Consider the following 19,561-nt stretch of genomic DNA (forward strand, 5'->3'; position numbering starts at 1 on the left):
GTCTCCGTGTGGACAGCCCCTAAGTCACACATTTTATGTAAATAGTATAGTGGTTCCAAACTGGTTTTGCCTCAGAACCCAGATTTTTCATTGGAGAGGCAACACAGCACAGTACAGAAATGTAAAAAAAAATTACTCACACATTAAAATGAAAATGTGCTTTCGGCAAACAGTTATTAAGAGCGCAAACATATTGTGGCCTGCACAAATTATTTAAAGTATATTCCACTTTTATAAAAAATCTCTAATTTACTCACCCCCATGTCATCCCAAATGTCTATGTCTTTTTTTGTTCAGTAAAGAAGAAATTAAGTTTGATGTGCTTACGCAAAACGTGAGGTCTAGTGCAAGATGAGAAGTTGTGGTTTTAAAGTGCATTTTTTTTTCTTGCTGCAAATGACAATTGTTTTGCTAGATCAGACCCTTACACCTCGTTTGGGATTGTTTAGAGCCAATAAAGTCGATTAAATTGAGAAAATTATTGGAATGTTTTCCTCAAAAATCTTAAACGTGCATTGTGGGACTTTTAGCAGCATCTAGCATTGAGACTCTGAATTGCCACCAACAGCTTGGTCCATAGCTCACCCCTCCCTTTCATAAAGCATTGTGAAGCTTTCGTTTTCTCCTGCAAAAATCTGCAGGTCCAATCAGCGAACAGAGGGGGGTGGCTAAAAATGATGACGTTGAGGTTGTGCGTCAGTTTGAGTTGTAGTTCAGTAATGACAGCGGAGAAAGACGTGAGAAAAGCTATTCGGTCCGTTGTTGCAAAGCTGTCGAATATACAGTAGTTAAAGCCGGAGCAAGAACCAGGTTTGCTAAGTTTTGTTGGTCTGATTATTCGTACTTGTTGTTTCCGTCCGGTTTCGGTGCATGATATACGTCACGACCACACGTTAGCGACTGCGTATGGCAGATCCTGAGTGACTCTGCGCAGATCCAATAGTTTTAAACTTCAACAGAGGACCCTCCTTAACGGAAGCAACGCTTTGCAATGGAGCGTGGCCAGACTCTCTGTACAAATGAAATGAATGTACGAGAGTCTGGTTGGACCAGGCTACCCCCAAACCATGTCAAAAGCTCCCCCTCATTTGTATATTACATATATATTTTAATAAAGCAGATTGTCTCTTTGCACAAAATAATCAACATTTATTAACCAGTTTTTAAGAATCTCATGTGAATTATTTGAGAAATATTTTAAAAATTATGAGAAATATTTTTATATTTGTAAAAAGATGACATAAACATTCTTTACAAATATATTTAAATCCATAACACTACATACTTTCTGCATACTATTTACAATTATAATGCGAAGTGTGTAACAGAAGCTACATAGTTCACAAATCATTTGCAATGAATTACATAACTGTGTTGTTAAAAATAATAAATCTAAAACTATTTACAAGCAATGTATCTCACCTCACTATAATGGAAAATTTTTTTTTTATATGTTTATGTAATATGGATGGAAAAATCACATTTCAGAACAATTAGGATATTTCAATTATTTTAATATTTTGATTTAGCCTAGCCAAGGCTCCCCTGCAGTACCGCGACCACAGTTTGGGAAGCACTGCTCTATAGAACAGTTTGTCCATTTAGGGGTACTGTAGAAACATGACAGTGTGAAATGGCAACTTCCATGAAATGGCAACTATGTACATAAAAGGGCTCATTCTAATGTAATTAAAACAAAAGAGTTCATTTTTTCATTTAGGGTCTTTTAACACCACGTATAATATAGTTATGCATATTATATTGCATTTCTTTCAAGAGATTCTTTTAAACGTCATACGTTCCAGCTTCAAATCTTAAGTAGTTGCAAGTGAACTCATATTTATTTAATCTGGTGCGTATTTTACTTAGCATAGTGTTATTAATAAACTTGTAAAAATGAGGTTGTCACACAGATTGTGCATGTTTGCATTTGCTTAATTTTACCAGTTGCCAATCAGTGTGCACCAAAATACCACAGTGTTATATTGAACTACAAGTCATTTCTGGGTAGTGATCCAGCAGTTAAGGACTACTGATCTGTAACAGTAACGCCATATGACTGTTCCCTCTGTTTGAGAGCTTTGTAGTTTCATCACACTACACTACACTCCTTTGGGAGACTTTTGATAATATCAAGCTCCTGAGTTGTCTCTTTCTTCTCACACAGTTTGACTTGGACTCTATCTGGACGTTTATATTTGGTGTCCCAGCCTCCAGCGCTACAGTGATGGGCTCCATTCATAACATGTGCACTGAAGCAGCATTCCTGCTCTTAGCCATGCTGCGCAGCATGCTGAACCTGGTGAGTCTATAGTCCGCCTGACAACGACAGATGACTTTTTTAATTTTTTAAAAGCCCCCTTTACTCTACTCAATCTTTCTAGATATGCATTGCATTTGGAGCAACAGCTAAATAACATCCATATTCTGTCTGTTGAAACTGAAAAATGCAGCTGACAGATTTTGATGCTTGCCTTGTGTTTTCTAACAGCCTTGGCAGTCAGAAGAGGAGGGTTCATGGTTGAGAGAATATCCTATCACTCTCATGCAGTTTTTCCGATACCTCTACCACAACATCCCAGACCTGGCACCTATGTGGCACAGCCCGGACTTCTTGTGTACACTTGCTGCTACAGTTTTCCCTTTCAATATTCGTCCCTATTCTGAGATGGTACGAAGCTAGGTTTTGATTCTTGGTTTAAACCTATTAGCTGCTTTATTTCTTAAACCTTTTCAGTCATTGGATAATTAGATTTTTTATATGACAAATAAATGGAGATTTCTTGTGTTTTTACTGTATTAAATGTCATTTATTTTCAGGTGACTGATTTGGATGATGAAGCCGGCTCACCCGCAGAAGAGTTTAAAGCCTTTGTTACAGACACAGGCATGAACCGCAGCCAGTCAGAATACTGTAACGTGGGCACTAAAACCTACCTGACCAATCACCCAGCCAAAAAGTATGTTTTTGACTTTATGAGGGTCCTTATAATGGACAACCTGTGCATGACACCTGCCAGCAAGCAGACCCCCATCATTGATCTTCTGCTAGAGGTGAGAAGCCTCTCCATCTTTCAGTTAATGTGACCCTTGAGCACATATCCAGTCATAAGTCACAAGGTTATATTTGTAGCAGTATCCAACAATACATTGTATGGCTTAAAATTGTCGATTTTTTTTTTAAATCAAGTACAGATCATGTTACATGAATCTATTTTATAAATTTCTTACCGTAAATATAAAAAATGAATTTATCGTTAGTAATGTCTTTTGCTAAGGACTTCACTTGGACAAATGTTAAGGTGATTTTCTCAATATTTAGATTTTTTTTGCACTATTTAGATGTTTATCTTGGCCAAATATTGTCCTATCCTAACAAACCGTCCAGCTGATGGTGTATAAATCAAAAAATTGACCCTTATGACTGGTTTTGTGGTCCAGGGTCATAAATATTTAATCTCTTACCAGAATTAAGCCAAGCTATGTTCTCATTTGGATATATTTTGTATTGTCCTGTATCACTGGAATAAATCTTAGGTTCTTAGTAAAAGCCATTGCTTTTACATTGCAGAAACACTAACTTGGTTTCTGTTTTCAGGCCTCACCAGAGCGCTCCACCAGAACTCAGCAGAAAGAGTTTCAGTCCTACATCTTAGACAGTGTGATGGAGCAGCTCCTCGCAGCAGATGTTTTATTGGGTTAGTTCTGCATCCCAACCATAAGGGTTATTTTTAAAATCTCTACTGTTGTACGTACTTTAAAAATAAAATTCTGTGGTTTGCTTATCTTCATATCATGTTAAATCTAATGGCACTTTTCCATCTCATAGTACCCCACGGTTTGGTTTGGTTTGGTTTGGGTCAGGTCGGGTCAGCTCACCTCACTTTGGCTTGGTTAGCTTTTCCATCTAGTTTAGTAACACTTCGGAGTGAGAGGGATTACAGGCGTGTTTTTATATTTGAGTTGCTTACTGCTGTGACAACACACAAGTGAGAGCGTTGTTATACATTCCCATGCATTCTTTCTCGGTCCGCCACAAAATTAAAATTGACCGCCACAAATAGATGTTTGCACATCACGTTTATCACTACCTCTGTCTCACATGACAGTTTCTGGACAAACACCCGTGGTGTCAGTCGACGTTCACCGCTTGAGCCTCAGTTAAGTTGCATTTAAGCATAAATGCGAACGTGTGCGTTGCGAATGTGTCGCCACAAACTGTACGTTTGGAAAAAAACTGGTATGGTGTGCCTGATTTTCAACCTATGGATGTTTTCATCGCTAAAAGGGAGTTTGGGAACTAACAGCAGAGCACAGATGATAACATGTTTGCTCGAGACAGCGCAAGCTAGCACAAAGGTAACGCTTATCTTTACATTATAGCTATGACGCTGGTAGTGACGATTCTCTCAGACCAATCAGTGATCTACAGTGTTTTCACGTCACGTTTTGGTGTCAGCTCAGGTCGCTCATGACACCTTCTGTGACCCTTGACCTTCAGTTAATTTCTTGTCATTGTTTTCTCATTGTAAATCTTCTCTGGCTGTGGATCTGTCCTCCAACAGGTGAAGAGGCGTCATTGCCAATAACAACAGGAGGAAGTTATCATATCCTGGTGAACAATGTCTTCTATTTCACCCAGCGTGTGGTGGATAAGCTATGGCAGGGAATGTTCAACAAAGAGTCCAAGCTAGTGGTGGAATTTATAGTTCAACTGATTACCCAGGTGAGAGAAGATGCGTGACCTTGTATCAGGTTTCCTACACGACATATAATTTTTTTTTTTTTTGCACTGCCTATGATTGCCAAAGCAATTGCACATCAGTTTAAGGGAGATTTTCCCAATTCAGTAACATACCTTATAATTATAAGGTTTGCAAAAGCAAAATATTGCTGCAGTATGAACTAAAAAATATCTTTCATAGTTTATAAAGATTAAAGATCATTTTATATTAATGTTTATTCCCTACTACAGTACATACAAAGTATGGTTCATGCAAACTAATACTTTAGTTTAGTGCAAAAAAAATAAACAATAAACAAATGCCAAATTTCAACCTTTTCTGCTATATTAGCATCTGAGTGAATAGGGGACACAATTAAATATGTTAAAATATTTTTGCTTTGTTCTGTTACTTCTTTATTAGTTATAAAATACCTCACATTCTCTTACATTCTTAATCCTTTTAATGAGTTATTAAAACCCATGCAAAAACTCTCTTTTTGTGTGTAAGACTTAGAAAGATTTAAAGTTGAGTTCTCATGTGACTTGTATGAGTGTTGGTTTCTCAACAAAACTTTTCTTACATTTTCTCACTTCTGTTTCTCCCTGTTTCCTCAACAGTCCAAAAGGCGATCGCAGGGTTTGTCTCTGGACTCTATCTACCATTGTCTAAACCGAACAATCCTATACCAGCTCTCTCGTCCACACAAGACTGTCCCGCAGCAGGTCACACTGCTGGACTCACTGCGTGTCCTGACAGTAAACCGAAACCTCGTGCTGGGACCCGGAAACCATGACCAGGATTTTGTGGCTTGTCTGGCCCACTGCTTAATTAACCTGCACACGGGAAGGTGAGAAACAACAACTACAAAGTTTTTTATATATCTTTAAAGATTTATACATATTACTCTGAGCTGCATTTGTGTGTTTTGTACATGAACACCTTGAAGTCTGTATTATTAGTTTTTAAATGTTTGATAGTTTAGTATTTAAATGTCAGTAGAGTTTCAGTAATTTTGATCAAAATGGTGACTTTGCCAGGCAGTTGAATTTTTTTACATTTGTATTGTTAACTTCTATAGTAAGTGACAAATACATTTGTAAAGAATACTATCATTTGATTGGAATCATGACTTTCGATGTTAAAAACTTTAGAGACTAAAATATTATTTGGGGTACTTACTTTAAAAGTAAGCCTATTGTCTAAAAAGACAATCCTGTTTATTATGCTGTCCTAGCTATGCACATTTTTTTATTATTTGCTTGTAGCATTTAAGTAAGGATGTCACATAAAAGAAAGAAAGCAGCACTGGGCCTAAAAAAATGCATATTTTAATTTGTATTTGATAGTGGTCATGTTTGTCAGTGCTGATCAGAGCAAAATTGGCAAATTTTCAAACAAAGGTCTTATATTATCGACACTCTTATGAGAACATAAACTCAAATGAACTAACTATTAAGTTTGAATATTGGATTAAGCAGATATATACAGTAGATAGGAAGACAGAGGAGGTATTTTCTCATTTACAGGATTGTTTGTGCACTAGTATGGGCGATATTCTCTTGTAATATAAGGGGGGCGGGGCAATATTTTCTTATTTATTTATTTGCACATTTTTTGTATATAACAAGCCGCTGGATTGGTCAACAAAAACAGAAGCTGCTTAGCTACCTTAAGGGCAGCTGGCAACTAGGGGTGGGCGATAAACCGGTAGACAAAATTAACCGGTAGAAATTTGTCAACCGGTAGAGATTTTGGACTATCGTTTCTATCGAGGTTACGTGCCCACGTCACGCTCCTGTGCGTGTGGTCGCGAAAACGTAACGTTTGTACACGTATTTAAGCACTGCAGTTTTAAAACAAGTTATTTTAAGCCATTGAAACACAGACAACAGATCTGTATGCGTGCGTTCTTTCTGTGTGTCAGGAGCGGACAAGTCGCGCAACCGCTGCTCTTTCTGTCTGTGAGGAGCGCGCAAGTCGCGCGACCTCTGCTTATTAAGCTCGTGAGCATTTTTCCCGCTTTATTGGCCTTAAATACACATATGCGTCAAAATTCCCGTCTTTGCAAGCATCATCATAAACACGACCAGTAAGGTCTTAAGAGAAAGAACAGCTAAAAGAGCTAAAAGAGAAAAGCGCATGTGTAACAGTGTATTGGATCCGGACTTTGGTCTTAAAGGGGAAGTTACCTAATTTTGCTCCTGTCTGTCACTCGTGTTAATCAAACAGCATTGAGAAAAAAATCTCTCACTGCTCCTGATTAAATCACTTTTCTACCTTAAATAAAAATATATATAGGCCTATACATACATGCATAATTATTTATTATCATTCTTATTGACTGTGTATCTTCAGAGAGCTTGAGTTTTGTTTGTTTTTATCTTCTTTCTATGCTTGTATATGTTTTTTGTGAGAATTATGAACATTTCTATGGTATTAAAGATTTAAACCTTATTAAAACATAAAAAACTCTACCGTGATACATATCGTTATCATGATATAAAATTAATCCTATCGTGATAGAAGATTTTGGTCATATCGCCCACCCCTACTGGCAACACTGTCTGGACCGCAACCAAACGTTATGCCAGTAATCCGAGTGCGTCATCAATGCCCGGGCGCTGTAAATTACTTGCGTGGCAGCAAACGTGAACAGCCTTCTCACTTGTTAGGAAGCCCTGCGGCATTACAAGCCCAGGTGCGAGAAAATGTCCAAGCTTTGCTTATTGCAAGTTCAGGTGCAAGGAGACGTCCAATAGTGTCGTCTATCAGCACAACCCTATTGTGCACTGTGTATTGCTGTGCTGTTTTCGACTTTTGAGAGTCTTGCGCTGTATATAGATCCATTCAGAGCTTTAGAGAGACTGAGAAATGAGATTAGCACAGAGACAGTGAACAAAACTGCATTAGTGTGCTGTGTTGCTAAGCTGAAAGATCAATAGCTTAAACTGACTGATTTCATTTCGAGTGTCTGGTGATGTGCAGAAATGTTTCCTTATTATTGTCGGATTCAGACACTGTACTGATCAAATGAATGTGTGTCCCCGCATGTGGAAACCCAGCTAAAGTCATTTTTGTGATTGATTGTTTTCTACATAAAATCTTCATGTAGAACATTCTGACTGAGTACATTTTATATTAAATTAATTATTGAAATTAAACTTTAATGCTCCTAAAACTGGATTTTACAGACAGGGTTACAGTAACTGTAATAATATTAGTTTCCCTTGTAACTATTAACTTATTACTGTTGGCTGGGAGTAATGATATATTACTTTTGAAAGGAGTAACTAGTAATGAATAAAATAAACATTTATTTGAGTAACTAGCCCAACGCTGATGCAATGTGACATACAAAATGGGTTTTCAATAATAGCTGGACACTGTAGAAAAGACATTTGTATTGTATGACTATATGCAGTTTATTGAGGAGTTGCTCATATCACTCTCATCTTGTTTTCCAGTAGCGTGGAGGGCTTTGGTCTGGAGGCGGAGGCCAGAATGACCACCTGGCATGTTGCTGTTCCTTCCGAGAACGAGTCGGACAGTGTCCAGAGCCAGGATGTTAGCGAAGGTTGTTTTGTCCATAAAATTTTAGCAAATAGTTTTAACTCTTCAATACCATTACTTTTTTGTTGTGTGATTTTAACCTTGTCTGGTATGTGTGTTTGTTTAGGGCGTCAGTTGCTGCTCAAGGCAGTGAATCGAGTGTGGACAGAGCTCATGCACAGCAAGAGACAAATGCTGGAGGACATTTTTAAAGTGTCTCTACCTGTCAATGACAGAGGACACGTGGACATTGCCACCGCTCGACCTGCTCTGGAGGAACCTGCTGCCAAAAGCTGGCAAAACCACTTGAGTGAGGAAAACATCCAATCGACCACACTTAAATATTCACTTTATCCGTTGATTTACACAAAGACCAATAATTATTTAATTAATATCGGGGTGCGGGGCAGTAGTTTTCTTGTTTATTTATTTGCTCATTTTTACTCATTTGTCTATAACAAGCCGATGGATTGGTCAGCAAAAACAGAACCTGCTTTACCTTAAGGGCAGCAGGCAACACTGTTTCATTGTGGTTTAAAAAAAAAAAACAGAAAATGCTTTCCAGGAAAATTTTCTTCTATAAATATATTTAAAAAAAAACAATTATACAAAAAGTATCACATAAATGTGAAAAAAAAACATTGCATTAATATTATATATAATGTAATGAATTAATTGCATTTTTGTAAAGGACTTTTGTTAGAGGTGAGATTCAGAACGATGAGCAAAACATACATTTGTTTTACAATGTTGTAGAATTAGTTGATGTTTGTTTTTTATAAAATGGGTAAGAACGCCCCCAGTGGATAATAGCGGAATTATAGATTACTGTAAAAACTGGTCAGAGTAGCATCATTGGCAGAGAAATGTTTTCTCTTAATTGACGTGATAACTTGTCAATGGCAGGGAAAGAGTTAAATTGTATGGTATTTTTATTGATAATTTGATTTACTCCTGCCCAGGAACAGCAGATTTATGTAGCTAATTCTGGGGCAATCCTTTGTTATTGTCCATTGTCCCTGTCAAATAAAGAGTGAAATGAATAAAATAAAAATTCTAGGTAAATGTTAATAAAAAACATCTACAAAACTTTAAAATTTAAATCTCAAATGCTACATTAAAAGTATTATTGGATAGTATTTTATTCATGGAAGGTGTTAAATCATCACATGCACCCATATATTGCACATATTTACAGTAATTTTAGCAGCTTGTACACACACACATTATCCTGTGTCTGTCTTTGTCACTTTGTGCTTATGTTTCTTGCTGAAAGTGCTTATTAAAAATTCTCCCTGTCATCTCATCCTCTGATGGTTTTTATAGCTGCGTCAAAGCTTTGTCTGTTTTCATTTTTAGTTCATGAGAAGAAATGCATCAGCAGGGGCGAGACAGTTGCCCCGGCGAATCAGTCCAAACTGTCTCGGGTCAGCAGCGGCTTTGGTCTGTCCAAACTGACTGGGTCCCGCCGCAGCAAGAAGGAAAGCGGAATAAACAAAAACAATCTTTCTGCCCAGGTAGCAAAACAGTGAAAACTATTTCACAGCTGATGTAATCGCTTCAGCCAGCAGCTTGTTTTACATTTATTGTTTCTAAAAGAGAGTTTTGATTGTTTTGAATGGCCACAGGAAACATTCCAGTGGATGTTCACACACATTGCTGTGGTTCGAGATTTGGTTGCAATGCAGTACAAGGAGTATCAAGAGGTAACCTGCACAGTAAAAACCTACATTATACAAACAATGCTTATTCTTAGATTTGGTTAGATTCGATCACATAAGTATTTTATTAGTGTGGCATGTACAAAATACGCATCCAAATATGTTTTTTAACAGAGGCAGCAGAATGCATTGAAATATGTAATGGATGAGTGGGCAGGGATTGAATACGAGCTTCTTCGGGAAAGGGGTCTCTGGGGTCCTCCTATTGGCTCCCACCTGGATAAATTTCAGTTGGACATGACCGAGGGACCGTGTAGAATGAGGAAGAAGATGGTTCGAAATGACATGTTTTACATCCATTATCCTTATGTGCCTGACCCTGAGCCCAACGCCAGCACTCAGGTTAGTCTATCTTATTTACCTGCTATTTACCTGCTTCCTAAAGTCACCTTCCCACTGTAACTTGAATTAAAAACATTGCCGATATATACATTTCGACTCCCCAAAATAAAAAAACACAATTTCATCCCATTAACCAAAACAAAGTTGTTGAAATTTTCTATAGTTTGAATGTGAATCCTTTACATTACATAAGGGGTGAGCAGGGCACAAACTAACACGGAGTTATCTGTAACACGGCTACTTTACATATGTATTCAGGGCCGATCAATCTGTGCTTTTGGTCTTTTTTTCTTACTGTAAGAAGATGATCTCCTGTGAATTTGTGAAAAGTTTTGTGTGTTTTCGTTAACAAAGAGTGTTTTGGGGGCATGGAAGGAAATTTCTTCATCTGATGTTTTTTTTTTTCGATTTCTGAGTTGGGTGTGTAAGTCACCAAATCCAACCTTATATTATTTTAATCTTGTTACATAAAACATAAAACAGTACAGAATATATACGACATCAACTGTTTATTGGTAATGTTTATAATAGTTCTTAATGTGTTTGCAGGTACTTTTGTTGTTGTTTTAAATGAAAAAGATAATAATTTTACAATAAACTAATAATTTCATAAGCTCATGTTTCCATCTAGTGCAACAGAATCTATGTAATAATATTTTCATTAAAAGAAAACAATACTGAATGCATTAATAGTTTAATACTTTTTTATGGGTTATTACATACTTTTAAAACCCTAAGGCAGGGGTTCCCAAACTTTTTTCCTGCGCACCCCCTTCTATGTTCCAACCGGGTTGGCGCACCCCCGATCCCTGCTTAAAAAAAAAACATGCTAAAAAGATTTGTTTTTAAAGACTCATGTTTAATCATGCGCAAATAACCAGGGGCCGGTTGCAACAGCCGGACGTTAAGAAGTTGGGTGTAAGTCCTACGTCGAACTTAGCTACGTCTGACATTGTGAAAAATATTTATGCGTGTTGCACCATCTGAAACTACGACCAGACGCAGCTACGCTCAGCGTAGATGATGTGCGCCCCCGTGTATGCGTTTAACCACTGTGGTATTTAGATGCCATTCGAGTTTACTATGGTAAAAAACATACACTTACTGCCGTCAGCTAATAGATGATAAATGAGAGTTTCCTCATGTTTACCAGTGCGCTCTCCTTCTAGATGCGTGCGTAACGTGCAGACCCATCATTCACGAAATATGATTCATTATAATCATATTGAATCAAAATGAAATGAAACAAAATTAAATGAGAGCTTTTAATAAGTTCTCTACATTGTCTTTGTAAGTATTTATGTATTTTATTATATTATTCATTGGCGGTCTCTTTACCATGCATGAAAACACATTGGTCGCATATCCTGTGCATTAGTCGTGCCCATGTCTCGTCACATTTCATTATTTCTATTTTTGCCATAAAAAAGTTTCTCTCTCTTGGTCCCTCTACTCCATCGTGACTAACAACTTTATCATAAGATGTCCCACACTTGACAGTTTCCCTGATTTCAGCCAGTTAAGCATATTTATAATATACATGGAATGAATGAAATGAGTTGGCACGCATTTAGGCTGCAGTGCATAACAGAAGAGCAGTGCGTAGAAAAAGACAGCAGCTGTCTTCTACGTTTCTATCAAAAACTAATAAATTATAGTTTTTTTATTTAAATTAAAAGTGATTACAAAGGAAATGTTTACTGTTCATTTTTTAAATTATTTATTGTATGGAAAAATCCCACTTAAAGAAACAGACCGCCATTACAGTTTTCCTCTCGCGCACCCCCTGGTGGCAGCTTGCGTACCCCTGGGGGTGCGCGCACCACACTTTGGGAATCCCTGCCCTAAGGGACAGTTTCACTCACAGGAAATATTTTAAGAGCGGTCCAAACTGAAAACAACTTGCACTGACTTAACTTAAAATACATCAGTGCCCTTTGTTTTGCCTCAAAATGCAAAAATGTAATGATTTTAGTAAGGCATGCTTGTTAAAACTAATTATATTTCCTAATTAAACTAAGGCCTAGTCCTGGCTTAAACTAATCCCTGTTGGGGAAACCACCCTTAAGTGTGCCTAAACTACAGCCCTGCTGTTTGCCCTATAATAACTGCATTGCTTAATGCTGAAATGTAAAAGTCATTGCTTCTGTCCAAAAGCGTCTTTTTCTTGATGGCTTCTGTTTTATGATAGAAAGACTACACCTCTACACAGCTGTTGAATGCTGGTTAATTTTTTATTTTACCAGCCTCTAATACTCTAATATTTCACACACAGAGAAACCTCTAGAACAGCAGGTTTATAACCTGCTTCTCTGATGTACTTACAAATCCCATAATCTGCATCCACTGTGTGAAGTTTAATAATATTCAAACGATTTTTGAATGTCTTAACTCAACTCAGTGGTTGTTATGCACAGCTGGTCCACACAAACAATAAAATGCAATTCTGTTTGGAGCTACTAGCTGCTGTGCAGAAAATGCACAGTTCACCTTTATTATCTCTTAGGGGTTGGTGCCACTACACTTTTTGTTCCATTGACTTCCATTTATACACATGTGAATATGTGTCCGACCAAAAACTTAAAAAGCTTTAAGGGATAGTTCACCCAAAAATGAACATTTTGTCATAATTTACTCACTCTCATGTTCTTACAAACCCACATAAATTTCTTTGTTCTGATAAACACAAAGGAAGATATTTTGAGGGATGTTTTTAACCAAACCGTTCGTGGACCCCATTTACAGTACTTCCATACTAGGAAAAAAGACTATTGTGGAAGTAAATAGGGTCTACAAATGGTTTGGTTTCAAACATTTCTCTAAATATTTTCCTTTGTGTTCATCAGAACAATGAAATTTATACAAGTTTGTAACAACATGAGAGTGAGTAAATGATGACAGAATTTTCATTTTTTGGTGTACTATCCCTTTCAAATAGTCACGAGTGGGGGTATTACTGGTGCGTTTTATGTCATTAGAATATGTTTAACCAAAACCGTATTAAAAAACAATGTCTTTGGGGTGATGAAACCTGAGGCGCTAAAACGCTAACTCACTTTTGAGTTTTGCCTACAAAAAGACATCATCCCTGCGGCACTCTGTTACACAATTACAATTATTAAGATTGTGTTTCCCCCTGAACCGAATAAATATTTTGCAATTAAACTGAAATGTAGCAATAATGTTCTCATATTTCAATTATTTCAGAAACCAGCGCGGGTACCGGCGAGCGATCAGCTATGACAGTAAGGAGTATTATATGAGGCTGCTGTCAGGAAACCCAGGGATGTACCAGCACTCTATTGAACAAAACACTGAGGGAGAGACGACACAGCAGGAGCCTGAACACGGGGAGGACACCATCGCAAGGGTCAAAGGTCAATATAACATTTATGTGCTTCTTATGACATATTACACATCAAATTTCTGAAGGGAAGTAAACAAATCTAATTTCAGTTTGGCTGTGAATTACTGGGTGTTAAATTACATACTGGGTGTTTTCAGATAAAACTAAGTGGCTGCTCTCCACCTTTTTTTTTTTTTTCATTTTGCGAGTGCTTATAATTTACGCAATCTTATTTCAATCAATTGCTCTGAAATATCTACGAAACTCTGGTTTCACCCGCTACACTCCAATCTAAGTTTCTGAAAATCTTCACCATAGCAGGAGTTTTCATAAAAGTTAATTGTCAGTCACCTGATTCTGCGTTCGGGTGTGAATGAATGGCCAAGCCGCATAGATTAGGCCAAGGTTTTGCAATTACCTTTGTATGTGTGAACAGGGCCTTAATACCAGGTATAGACAGGAGCTTAGCGTACTCTCTGTGTGGTGTTTTAGGTCTGGTGAAGGCTCCTTTGAAGCGCTCCCGGTCCACAGCAGATGGCGCTGATGAAGAAAGTCAGGACCAGTTGCAGGAGCTGCTGGAGTTAGGAGCTATGGACGAAGAGCAAAAAACAGACAACACCACGCTGCTCCGCCTGCTGGAGGAGGGAGAGAAGGTCCTACAGCTTTTATAGTTCTTACACAGTTTTAAAGCCTAAAAATGAAAATGTTGTCATCATTTAGAGGCTGTTAACACTTGGCATTAACATGCGTTTTCGTCGATCGGATCACAAGTGGACAACGTTAATGCCAGGTGTAAACGGTGTTCAAAACGTTTTGAGCTCGTCCACTTTCAACCACTTTCAACCACATCCAGAGGTAGTCGAAACCACTTTCGATCGTATCGCTTTGGAGTTGCGGAACGCATATTTGGTTGAATGTGTTCGAACAGCCACACGCAACCGCCTTCTCTCCGCCCATTTATCTAATCTGAGGTATTAAACACAAGTTTTACACCTTTTTTTGACTTCTGGCGTGAACATATGGTGAACAGCGCTATTTTTAGCCTTTCATTGATAAAACTAAAGCGTCTGATCTCCGTAGTTTCGTTTTGAAAGCGTGTGAAAGTTGCGCGATCCTATTTCATCAATTGCGCTGAAAATTCAGAGAAAGCTCTTACATACACACAAACAAAACACTGTGCAGCATGTTTACTTGCTAAACAAGCAGTGGACTCCGACATAATATTAGTTTGCATCCATATAAACTCATAATTACTTCCGCTCGGGTTTGAATGACAGCATAGAGACTCGCCCACTGTCTCACAGACCACTCCCTCACAGTATTCAGGACAGATACGGTCGAAAGTGGACAAAAGAGACGGATTTAAATACCAGGTGTAAACGTAATGTGTCTCTCTCGTCCACTTGTAATCCGATCGATGAAAACACATCTTAATACCAAATGTAAACAGCCCCTTACTCACCCTTTATACATTTCTTTGTTCTGCTGAATCAGGCAGTAAGCAATATAGCACCATTAAATTCCATAACAGGAAAATATAAAGCTATGGAAGTCAATGGTGCTCAAAAACTTTGGTTATCTTTTTTGTTACCTTGAGGGTGAGTAAATTTTGACAGAGTTTTCTTATTTCATTAATATCAATCAGTAATTTCTGGTACACCACCCTGCATTGGTATAAAGAAAGTTGTAAAATAAGCTGGTTGGATGATTATTCAGACTGAATTATTAATTGGGCTTATGAATATGAATGTACTGCATGTTCATGTGTGTTGTGTATCATGTGTTTATTGACAGATCCAGCACATGTACCGCTGTGCACGAGTTCAGGGTCTAGACACGAGTGAAGGGCTACTCTTATTCGGGAAAGAGCATTTCTATGTGATCGATGGCTTTACTATGACTGTGACCAGAGAGATTAGAGACATCGAGACACTCCCTGAAAAGTAAAATTTTGACTTTTTTTAAATGTTAATGTGAAAAATGTTTTAGTATATGTTTTAAAATGATTAACTTATATTAGAAATCAACTTTATAGTGTAAAATGTTTGTGACCATACTGTTTCTGTGATATGTGCAGTATGCATGAGCCCATCATCCCTCGAGGGGCACGGCAGAGTAAGAGTCATCTGAAACGAACCTGCAGCATCTTTGCTTATGAAGACATCCGAGAGGTGCACAAGCGTCGCTACCTGCTTCAGGTGTGCACATGTACCATTCGGCATACGCAAATAATTGTGATATAAATTCTGATTATAACCTTAGCCTGTATTGTTTTATTCCTTATAGCCAATGGCAGTAGAAGTGTTTTCAGGAGATGGCCGAAATTATCTGTTGGCTTTCCAAAAAGGAGTTCGGAACAAAGTTTATCAGAGGTAAAGTAAATGAACACTCATGCCTCTTTGTATAACATTTTCCAGACTCGATAATCGATCAAGAAGTGGCTTGTTAAAAAGAAAGTTCTGGTTTTCTAGGTTTCTGGCAGTTGTTCCCTCGCTAGCTGACAGCTCAGAATCGGTCTCTGGACAGCGTCCCAACACCAGTGTGGAGCAGGGGTGAGCTACTCAAACATGACAAGCTCTACTATTTACTAGGTTATGAAGTATTTAGAGTTTATTTACAAAAAATGGTAAGCTTATCTCTTTGTCAACAGGTCTGGTCTTCTCAGTACACTGGTCGGGGAGAAGTCAGTGACCCAGAGATGGGAGGTACAGTATATTTTGAAACAGTTTTTCGATTGTTTGTTTATGTGGTGTTCCTCACGAAAGACGGTTTGTATCCGCAGAGAGGAGAAATCAGTAACTTCCAATATCTGATGCATCTCAACACATTGGCTGGCAGGTCATACAACGATCTGATGCAGTATCCCGTCTTTCCATGGATCCTGGCAGATTTTGACTCTGAGGTACAAAACCTCTCCTTTTAACTTCCCATGAGTGACAATTATAATTTTATTTTACAATGAAAATGTAGATGAGTCTGATCTTCCGTCAGTACATTTGTTTTGTGACATTGGTGCGATTTTTCTCGGGGTTAATAATGATGTATTATTCCTTAGGAACTGGACCTTAATAATCCAAAGACATTCCGAAATTTATCCAAACCTATGGGAGCTCAGACAGATGACAGATTGATCCAGTACAAGAAAAGATTCAAAGACTGGGAAGATCCTAATGGTGAGTGAAAGACTCGTTTGTGTCGAGCTTTGCTTATCGTGGTGACACATTTTAAGCACGTTTGGGTTTTCTCACAGGTGAGACTCCAGCGTATCATTACGGCACACATTACTCTTCGGCAATGATTGTGGCATCATATCTGGTCAGAATGGAGCCGTTTACTCAAATCTTCCTTAGGCTTCAGGTAAGTACAATTGATGCACCTTGTACTTGACACGTTCACCATCTTCATCCTGGATTGCTTTTATAATTTTTTTCCTTTTATTTTAAGTCACTTACTGAAAATTAAAAAGTCTGGTAAAACACTAATTTTACATCTCAGTAGTGATCAAAAGTGATGTCCAGAAGTCACCATATTTGCTTTTAATGACCCCACAGTTTAGATTAAACCATCAAAATTATATGAAATGGATAAAACGCTAAATTTAGTTAAAGGACAAGTTCGGTATTTGACACTAAAAGCCCTGTTTTCAGATTGTTTATGATGATATAGAACGGTATTGACCGAAATTTGGACATATGATGCTGGCCCGAGAATTTTGGGGTGTTTGTTGTATCAGCCCCCACCTCTACAATGGCTGTATAGGTGCACAGGAGCAATCCTTCCTAAAATGCATTAAACTTTTGTTTACAAAGACGTGAAACTCACCGAGTGGTCAGGGGTGTTCACTGATATGCTCACACAAAAATCGCTTCAAAAGATGCTTTCCAAAATTTCCAAATTTCAGTCAAAACCGTTCTATTTCATCATAAACAACCTGAAAACAGGGCTTTAAGTGTAGAAATACCGAACTTATCCTTTAAGGTATTTATTTGACAAAGTCCCCCCCCCCAAAAAAAATGCATACTACAGTGTATCAGGAAATATGGGGTTTTGTTGTAATACATATAATCAACTGCATAGAAAAAAACAAACTCACAGATAAAAAAAGCTTATATTGACTGCAATTTTGCTGGTTGTTAATAATATGTTGATCCTATCTTGTTTTTGAAAAGCCATTTTCCTGGGCCTTGACTTGTGCATGTGTTGTGTGTATTTTTGTCAGTCTTACTTAATTCTTCTCAACGCTTAGCATTGTTTACACCCCAAGCACAACTATACAACATGCACACAAAATTTTGTAATACATTTTTAATAAAATATATGAATTAGGGATGTTAACAATTAATCGATCTTCGATTTATTGTCGATAAGAATTTACTCGATAAAACTTAACGATTGTTGAAAAACAAGATCATGCACGTGTGTGCGGCGCCTGCGCAAAACACATACAGTCGGAGAAAAAAAAATTAAGCGAGCGCGCAAAGAAACTACTAGCTATGATCACAACGATACTCGATGCCAAGCACACGCATGTGCTTTTTAACGTCATGCGAGACGAGGCTGGCTGGCTGCCAACGCAACGAAATGATGACATCCGCAGTGGATCTGAGAAGGTCCGATGCAAATACGTTTAGGATACTGAAAGCAAAGACCCTCTTCATGGAAGCCTGCAAAATTAGCATAGCAATGCTGCTATATACAAAGAAGGAGACCAGAAACCGTTTTTAATGAACAGATTAAAATGTAATCTTAAATTATGGCAAGAAACTGTCAAATGTAAACTGTAACTGACTGTCGTTACACCCTGAATGCCCGCAACATATATCACTGATCATCATTATTGACTGGCTGAGGCGCTGCGTGTTTTCTAATGGAAGGTTGCCATCTCCGTAATATAAGCATCTTTGCTGAAAGTACGTCTAAGCTGAGGTGACGACGAGAAAAGTGCCCTTCGTGTGCTTCTTGGATATAATTACAAACAGTGTATCAACGACTCGGAAAGCGAGGTAAACAACTTGATAAATAACACTTGATGATAATAAAACTGTTATTTTGACATGGACTTTCATGCGTCTGTTGCAGAGTGCCCATGTGAGGCGGAGTTATACACTGTGTCTATTAGTCATTATATTTCATTACGAGATAAGTTTAAATTGATGATTTTATCAAAACAACAACTACATTGACTCATTTTACAATCCCACTAGCATGTTATTTAGACAAAATAAAATCTTTTAAATCGCGTGAGGAAGCTGTCGTTTTTATGCACACTTTTATGTCATTGGATATGCCACTGCAGTGAAGGCTTATTGCACTATTACTGTTAACGATTATTCGATTGATTGATCGTTAATTTAAATGAATATGGGAAATTGCATAAATTGACATCCCTAATATGAATATAAGGTAAAGACGTTAATTTTATAATTAACAAAGTTGGATATAACTTTTGGCCATCCCAGAAAGATTCCAGCTTTTCAAATAGTTGTATCTCGGCCAAAATATTGTTCTATCCTAATAAACCATACATCAATAAAAAGCTCATTTATTTATATGTTTACATCTCAATTTCAAAAAAATTACCCATATGACTGGTTTTGTGGTCCAGGGTCACATATGCAAAACTAGATCCTTTATGCAAAGATAAACCTCTCAAGAAAATTAATTGGGTGTTGCTTCTGAACTAATGTCAAATAAGCCAAAAAGCTCTCCCAGTTCTTCCCACCTATTGAGTGGCAACAAAGAAGGAGAATTGGCAACAAGCAGTGACAATGAGTCAGGGACCTTTAGGTCAAGAAAGGACTGCTTGACTTTGACTTGGGACATGAAAGTTGTTTATCTTGGATAACACCAAGCTGGAGGCTACAAAGGTTGACCTT

General features: G+C 37.7%; 1 protein-coding gene across 1 annotated transcript in view; it reads left to right on the forward strand.

The window, feature by feature from the left end:
- Positions 1-19,561, forward strand: part of wdfy3 (WD repeat and FYVE domain containing 3) — a 102,401-nt gene that overhangs the window by 71,212 nt on the left and 11,628 nt on the right. Inside the window, 22 exon segments of the mRNA XM_065266889.2 lie at positions 2,168-2,302; positions 2,492-2,671; positions 2,821-3,054; positions 3,599-3,698; positions 4,566-4,726; positions 5,345-5,574; positions 8,192-8,301; positions 8,404-8,586; positions 9,636-9,793; positions 9,905-9,982; positions 10,112-10,339; positions 13,547-13,558; positions 13,560-13,716; positions 14,178-14,338; positions 15,480-15,628; positions 15,763-15,883; positions 15,972-16,057; positions 16,157-16,237; positions 16,336-16,390; positions 16,468-16,587; positions 16,741-16,858; positions 16,936-17,042. Of these exon segments, the coding sequence (XP_065122961.2) occupies positions 2,168-2,302; positions 2,492-2,671; positions 2,821-3,054; positions 3,599-3,698; positions 4,566-4,726; positions 5,345-5,574; positions 8,192-8,301; positions 8,404-8,586; positions 9,636-9,793; positions 9,905-9,982; positions 10,112-10,339; positions 13,547-13,558; positions 13,560-13,716; positions 14,178-14,338; positions 15,480-15,628; positions 15,763-15,883; positions 15,972-16,057; positions 16,157-16,237; positions 16,336-16,390; positions 16,468-16,587; positions 16,741-16,858; positions 16,936-17,042 (2,964 nt within the window).

This window comes from Paramisgurnus dabryanus, chromosome 5 (genome assembly GCF_030506205.2).
Source record: "Paramisgurnus dabryanus chromosome 5, PD_genome_1.1, whole genome shotgun sequence".
Taxonomy (NCBI): domain Eukaryota; kingdom Metazoa; phylum Chordata; class Actinopteri; order Cypriniformes; family Cobitidae; genus Paramisgurnus; species Paramisgurnus dabryanus.